Source organism: Eucalyptus grandis, chromosome 4 (assembly GCF_016545825.1).
Source record: "Eucalyptus grandis isolate ANBG69807.140 chromosome 4, ASM1654582v1, whole genome shotgun sequence".
Taxonomy (NCBI): domain Eukaryota; kingdom Viridiplantae; phylum Streptophyta; class Magnoliopsida; order Myrtales; family Myrtaceae; genus Eucalyptus; species Eucalyptus grandis.
Window position 1 is genome coordinate 28,167,068 of NC_052615.1, and position 7,797 is coordinate 28,174,864.

At 39.9% G+C, this 7,797-nt stretch overlaps 1 protein-coding gene across 1 annotated transcript; it reads right to left on the reverse strand.

Moving 5' to 3' along the window:
• On the reverse strand, positions 1–4,434 carry LOC104441629 (WD repeat-containing protein 44). Its single transcript, XM_010054789.3, has 8 exons — positions 4,061–4,434; positions 2,494–3,704; positions 2,302–2,392; positions 2,045–2,202; positions 1,910–1,961; positions 1,172–1,251; positions 993–1,086; positions 1–902 (listed from the first exon to the last, which is right to left on the reverse strand). The coding sequence occupies exons 2-8, from the start codon at positions 3,673–3,675 to the stop codon at positions 316–318; spliced, it is 2,244 nt and encodes a 747-aa protein (XP_010053091.2). The 5' UTR covers positions 3,676–3,704; positions 4,061–4,434; the 3' UTR covers positions 1–315.
• Positions 4,435–7,797: the final 3,363 nt, after the last annotated feature.

Consider the following 7,797-nt stretch of genomic DNA (forward strand, 5'->3'; position numbering starts at 1 on the left):
AAAAAAAAAATTAAAGAATCGTATTGATTAAGCCCTTATACACATCTCCAGTACAGGGGCCGAAATTCCCCGTGCCGGTGGGCACTCCTCTGCGGATTTCAGTTGAAGATACAAAAGCCATATTGCCACTTGGAATGGTGTGACAAAAGCACTATTATATATACTACACTTGGCATATAATCTATTAGGGGCATCCTTTTACACTTGAGGCAAACCCCCCTTGAGCGTGAGCATCACCATGTATTCGTAGGGTAAAAACTAAGAAAAGGCGGACGACTGAACTCACCGCCTTGATAATTTTAGTGAATCGGGATTTCAAGAACGTACAGGTAATCCATAGTTGTGATATGTCCTGATCCTTCCGTCCCAACCTGCAGTCACGATCACCAGGCCCCACATGTGAGCAGAACTCAACACGCTGTGGCACGCGCTCTTCAGGAACTTGTACTCCAGTTTAGAAATTGCTTGAGATGAGACCGTAGTTGGACTAGAATCAGATAATTTCTCCTCCGGCCAAGTCGCGGATCCCTTCGGCAAGAGCTCCAGGAAGAATCCGCGGCTGAGAGAGAAACAGTCCAGGGAATATGGGGGCATTTTCTGAAAATATTCCTCCAGCATATGATGATTCTCTCCGTTTTCCGCACAACTCGCTCTTCTCTCTTCACTTCGTGAAGGAGGTGCAAGTGCTTCAGGCACAGTTCTTATGCCGCACCAGGGTAAAGCAACAGAGGCATTGCTGGACCAGAAACTCTCGCAAGACCATATCTTCTTCACCCGGGATGAAGTCTTGTCCTGACCGGCGTAGTTCCAGATGTAGACGTTTGAATCTTCACTTGCTGAGATCACGTGTTTCCCGTCTGAAGTGAAAGTGGCAATCATTGGTCCCCCTGAATTTCGAGGGCCTGAAAGCAAGGAGAAAAAGTGATGAGTTTACATTTGTAACTTGTAAAGTTGACTAACTGTCTAAGAATCTATACAGCCAGCAAACTGACCTTTGAGTTTGCAGACTACATCTAGCCCGCTTAATACTCGAATTACAGAATCAGCAGATGTGATCATTAGTTTGCCAGGATCATTGGGAGGAAACTGATCATTAAATTTCATTAGTTCCATACCTAAATAGGAAGCAATAAGAACTTGAATTATAAGTGAAAGCATAGACCTTTACTACCTGAAAGCCAGTTATTCTCTTGCCAGGAGACTTCTTCTTACCATGTAGGTATACTTGTGCATCCATTTGCAAATGATTATCTGACAAACAGCAGGAAGAATTGATATATGTTTTCTTCTTTTATTGCAAAACCTTATGATATGCTCCAACAGGTAATTTGCCTCATGCATGGTTCAGGTTCAGGAAGATAACAACTGAAAATAAGTATATAAGTCAAAGTGAAAATGGAAGCTTGAACTCATAGCTAAAATTCTGCTACTGGTAAACTACCAAAAACCACTCATATATCAGACACCTACTCTTCAGAGAAGTACATGTGATGTAAATTAGATGCTTGAGTCATTGAACTTCCCATATACTTCCCACTACAAAAGAAAATTGAAGACTTGTGCTAGGCAAAATTTTTGACCATGCATACTCACACTAAAACAGATACAACCTCCAACTGCAAAACAGAATCAAAGAAATTTAGGTTCAATGCCAGTTTATGTTCTAATTTCAGCAGTCACAGACCAATTGTTTTTTCTCACATCTTTTGCTAGTCCAGTTCCATTCCAATATACTATCAAAACCCAAAACTAAAATATGCAAATGCTGCAGTAAAGCAAGCAAATCAAATTGGTGAAAAAAAATTACTGTCATTAGCTACTAATAACAAAACATCAGTACTCATTGGCAATTCATCTAATATCAACAGCCTTATATTGAAGAGCTTCTGGTTAGGAAAGTAATGAATACCTTTAATACTATAAAAAAGGCAATTGCCTGTCATGGTACCCACGATAGCTCCCTGCAAACAAATCAACCTAAATTCTGTTAGAAACAATTCAATATGAACGTTTTACCATGACAAGGCACAACAATATACCCAACCTTTCCATCGGATCGATAGCACACTGCAGAGACAATCTCCCTACAATCGATGTAAGCAACAACCTGACCATCAAACACATTCCAGATGCGTACTTTTCCATCTATGGACCCGCTGATGAAGAAGTTCTCATTAACAGGGTTGAAACTTATACAAGTAACTGCAGATAAGAAAACATGTCAGCATTCTGAGCGACTCCTCTAAGAAATAATAAAACCTAATTTCTAGAAAAACATACAGAAGCAGAGAAGAAACTCACCATAATCATTGTGAGAATATACTCTCTGGCATCTGTCACATCCAACCCTCCACAACCGCACGGTCTTATCAGTAGAGGAGGATAGCAAATACTGCACCAGGTTAAAATCAGACAATTAAAATCATAAATGAGGAAATCTACAGGACTTGTGAAAGTCAAAGGTCTAAATTGTAACTTCAAAAATCTACTAACCCCTTCACTAGACCAGGAGAGGTCTAAGACCTCGCCATTATGTCCCTTGAACTCGTGCCAAGGCTTCTCTGTTATCTGGAAGACCTTTAAGGGTAAAATGACACACGATGAGTCTGATGATCTCTGAAATGTTTTTGCTTTACCAATGTGCTCTTTATTCGTATTGAGCGACGCCAACTGCGTGGATTCATTCAGAGCAAAATATAAACAGGAAGGGTCCACAGTAACGTCGACCCTCTCTGATCTATCCTCCTCAGTCACCTTCCAAACTCTCACTACTGTGTCTTCACCTGCACTTGCCAAGTATTGCCCATCCATGCTGAACTTCATTGTCGAAATTGACCCCTCATGTGCCAGAAATTCCTGTGCAGCATAAAGGGAAGACAATTCCTTGTATTTCTTCTTAGATGAATGTGCACGAACTCTCCGCATTTTCATCCCTGCCGTTATTTCAAGATCATCAGGGTCTGACCATGTGTCACCCTGTCTTCCACTAATGCACGTGGCAGAGCCAAATTTCCTCAACCAACCAGCCCCCATTTTTTGTTTGGTTTCAATCAATTCCCTTTCATACTCTAATTTCCTATGCAACAGCGGATGAACCAAAGGAGAAGATGCAACTATTCTCCTCAGTTCTTCAATGCTTCCTGACTTAACTGAACCAAATTCACTCAACCGCATTTCTCTTTGACTCTGGACAAACCCATCCACCACAAATTCCGTCAAATCATCAGACTCCTTACTTCTACCCCTGAAACTGCTGAGGAGCAAGTCCCCGCGCAATGATTCAACTTCTTGATTCGACTGAATGGATGTGGATGACTGCAACAGTGAAATACAATTATATGAATCCAAAGATCTTTGAACCGCCCCATCATCTCTTGTTACTTTACACGTATACACCTCGATTTCGTTACAAGACGGCGGGAATGCATCCTCCTTGTCCACTGAATTTGCCTCTATTTCCAACCCCGTCAACATCAAGAACCGATTGCGGCGCGCCCTCACGCTCTCGGGAAATTTAGTCCAAAACTCGAACCCTAAACTATCCAAAACGTTCTCATCAAGCACGGAACCTGAACTACAACAATCAGAGCAGTTTGAACCCCGATCTGAAACAGAGGACGTCTCCTCCAGGGCATCAAAATACTGATCCTCGTCCTCTTCACCGTAATTCCCCATGACCCTTTTAGCTTTCAACCCATACGAACCTGATCCACCAAAACAAGAAGGAAAGAAAAGGGACATCAAGAAAATTCCCACATCCCACTGAAGCTTAAATTCTCGATCGAAAAAGAACGAACCCAAACGTAACCACAAAAATCAATCAAAAATCACGACAAAAGAGCTCAGCACACAGATCTCGACTGATCAGTTCACAGACAAGTGCCAAGGCAACGAAAAAAACTGGTTCTTTCGACTACAGAAATGGATACAAGCGCAACCAGCGAGAGGATCACTTTAACCGATAGCACATCAACCGAAAAGAAGCAAAAAAAAAAATCCTGCAGAAGCGGGTAACATGGGAATCCACGAAAGAAGGCGAAATATTCAATCTTTCGCTCACCTGGAAATCAAAAATGGGATTCGGGTCGAAACCCAGAAATCGAAACGGCCCTGGGGATTTCCACTCCTGAAAATTCCACCCCGCTCCCTCTCCCTCTCTCCCTCTCCCTCCTCTGTCTACCGAAGTCCCGCATGAGGAAGCAAGGAATCCATTACAGTGGGATAAAAATGAAGGCGAGATTTAAACATATAAAAAAAGAACACAGAGAGAGAGAGAGAGAGAGAGAGAGAGAAGACGAATTGGAAAAGAGGCAAACGAAAAAAATGGCCTCGATAATAGCGATGGTGCTCTCAAGGAGGAGGGAGGAGAAGGTAAGGTCCCGGAGGTTGGAGAAGGTGATTCTTCTAGTTTGTCCTTTTGGTGGAAGTCTCCCTCTCTCTATCTTCTTTGTTTACCACACCTTGTATTTTAGACCCCCCAGCTACTGCTTTCACTCGTTTTCATCTTACTGCCTTTTCCATTATCATAAAATCTCCAAATTAACATATTTTTTTTGGCGAATTTTTTAACCACTAATATTTTAATATTGATATATTTATGATAAATTTATTTTCTGTTAGCTTTTATTAAATTGGATTAATACCACAAAAAATCACACGCCGACACACGTGATAATAGGTGATAAAACTTTGATTGATATACCGGTCAATTATCACATATCATCAAACTTATCGATTAGACAATAAAATTTAATGAAAACTAATGGAAGGTAAATATATTACATGTGGTATTAGCATTTTTTAGATTCACCGGCTTATAACAGTTCACCAATTCCACTGCTTGTTACTTAGATTTTACAATGGAATTTTCGCTGCCCCTCTAACCATATGCGTAAATCAATAATTAAATAAATTGGAAAAATATAGGTCGCTCATTGAATTTTTTTCAAAGTATTTATGAGCTTTGATTAATAAAAAAAACAAGAAAATGTATTTGTCGCACGTTGCTATTTGACGGTAAATCTACCAATTTATTCCTGTTAGAAAACTGTTTATTTTATTTTCTTCTTTTTTTTTCTTAAAAACTAAAACAAATTTCCTTAGAGATAGAAAAGCACAAAGGAGAGGCGAAAGATGATATTTTGTGCAATTTTGGAGATAAGCTTCTAGAAAGAAAATGGAATATGTTTTTGTGCACCATTGAAGGAAAGAGCATCTAAAAAGAATATGGGAATGCCATGAAATTAGATTCAATGTATCATCCCTCTTCCGTATGTTAAAATCTATTAGATAGTACAATCAAATTTCAAAATTTATTGAATTGGTTCGATTAACATAAAAATTGAGATAACTTTTGTTAACATATGTGGCGTAGGGGTGATGCCCAGCAAATGCTACATCGAATTGTCTTGAATATTAAAAAAGAAAACAAAAAAAAAGTTTAAATTAAAAAAAAAATTATATATTAGAAAGGACAAAAATTTAGTCCCTACCCCATCCCCGAGAAGGTGAGGAAAAAAACGGCAGGTGGTTAAAAAATTTAGAGAAAGGACAAAAATTTAGAGAAAAAAACCTTATTAAAAGGACCGATGACCCTCGCCAGTGGGGGCCTACACTGCGCAGGAATCGGTAACCCTCACTAGTGAAGCTGTTGCCGCCTGCTGTAGCTTGGCTTTTGTTTCTTATTCTTTTTTCTTACTTTTTAGCACTTCTAATTTGACTTAATCAAGATTAATGAAAAAATTGATAACTAATTTTTTTGTTAGACAGATGAAACATAATCCACAGAAAAAAAAAAAACTTAATTGCATAAATTTGATAAGTTTTTACAACTTGATTATACTAATTGAGAGTTTTAGAATTTTATTACATCTCTACAAAAGTTTCGAATTTTCAATGCACTTCATCTCTTAAATAATTGTAAAAAGACTTGTACTAAAAATGCAAATCATTTAAAGAAAAATGGAAGGAAGTATTAAATTTAAATACATACATATAGATATATATATGAAGAAAATAGAGTTAAGATTCTTTGTACTCTATCATGGCTCACATATCCTTTTGAGATATTTGTCGATAGAGTATAAAAGAGTAATTGTAACATGCACCGTCAAAGTTGAACAATATTCACGAGCGATCTTATTCATTCTTGATTTGATGGTTGGAAGAAAAACAACCGTCAAAACCTACGGTTCCAATAAATGACCATAATTGCAATTAGTAATGCCGTGCCATTCCTATCAATACCCTGAGGCCAAACGAGAAAAACAAAGAGAGAGAGCAAGTTGCCCCCCTTTTGGATTAGGGCATCGCCCTCAAAAGCACGAGATCAGTCGTCACGCGAGGTGTGGTCCGGCTCATCAAAGCGAAGTCCATCTACCAGCGCAAAAAAGGAATAAAGAAACGAAAATCGTTCACTTTCGCAAGTCGGACGAACCCCCTACCCACCCACGTAACTCACGCGAAGTTCAAAAGCATCGACCGACCCCCCCTAATTCAATTCAAACCCATCCTTATTTTATAATTCTTTTGACGTTGTCGTCGAACACGGTGGCTGGGGCGGGCCCACTTTGTTAATGGACAGAGACGGAGACCGTGTCAATTCAACGCTCCTAAAGGGCATCGTCATCGCTGAGGCAAAGTCTCTGCCGACGGCCGAGTCGGACTTCGCAATGGATTGGAGGGTCCCCACCCTCGTTTGGAAAGTCCGAAAGTTGAAATGTCAACCTCTCGTGCTTCGTGACGAGTCCCCTTCCCTTCCGCCCGCCCGCCCGCCCGCCCGCCAGCCATAATTCTTAGTTTATTAGCAACCTTTTATTCTTACCCGACAACGCTAATTTGCCCCCCGCCTATTCCGTGACCCTAATATCCTAGCGGACGGATTATAGCATGTGTTGACATGGGGAAATCACGGAAAAGCTACTCTCGGAAAGTCGATGTCAGCTCGAGCCTTTATCTCATCACGATCGCCACCGCTCGATTTTTATCCAATTGTCATGAAATCAAATCAATCCGCTATAGCTGAATTTCCCGGCTCGAAACAAGAGAAAATCTAATTGTTAACGGATGCGAATTTCGACATGGCTGAAAATTGAAGTGCTTCGAGTTCAAGACCATCCCGGCCCAAAAGTTGTCTGAAATACTCGAACATGCCTTGACATAATCCGAGCTCAACCAGTATAAAAGATGATAATTTACTTGGGTTATATTTTTGAGAGCTTCTAATCATTGTAACAAAAAGAAATGTTCAAATGTTTTAGTTTCGTAAGGTTGTTGCAGACTTGCAAGTTTCATTATTATGATGCTAATGAATTCAGGTCCGGATGGATTGTTACTTATAAATATAAACTAGTGACAAGCTATTAATTGTGACTATTATATATTACATCTTTGAATTGAAAAATTTAAGCTACTCAAGCTGGCTGATGGGTACTTTTTCTTTTTCTTGCATTGATTGCGGAAAAATGGGTGGAGATAGTGTATGATATGGTGGGTAGGAGGCGGCCATCAGCCTGGGTTCGATTAGACCTTTGGCTGAAAGTCATTTGGCCAAAAAAGACGAGCGCACTGGTCGAAAATAGGGGTCAAACATGAATATGAGTGACCAAATTCTCGGCTGACATTCACCACACAACACAAGACCCATGTTTGTTGCCACGTTTGGGATGGCAAATTCACCTACGTACTCTCGATTTAGGTTCACACAGCATATTTGCCAAAATGAACGGGCACTTTATCACGTGCCGTGTCGTGTCGTGAATATTTATCGATTATCATATCATTATATCGTCATACAAA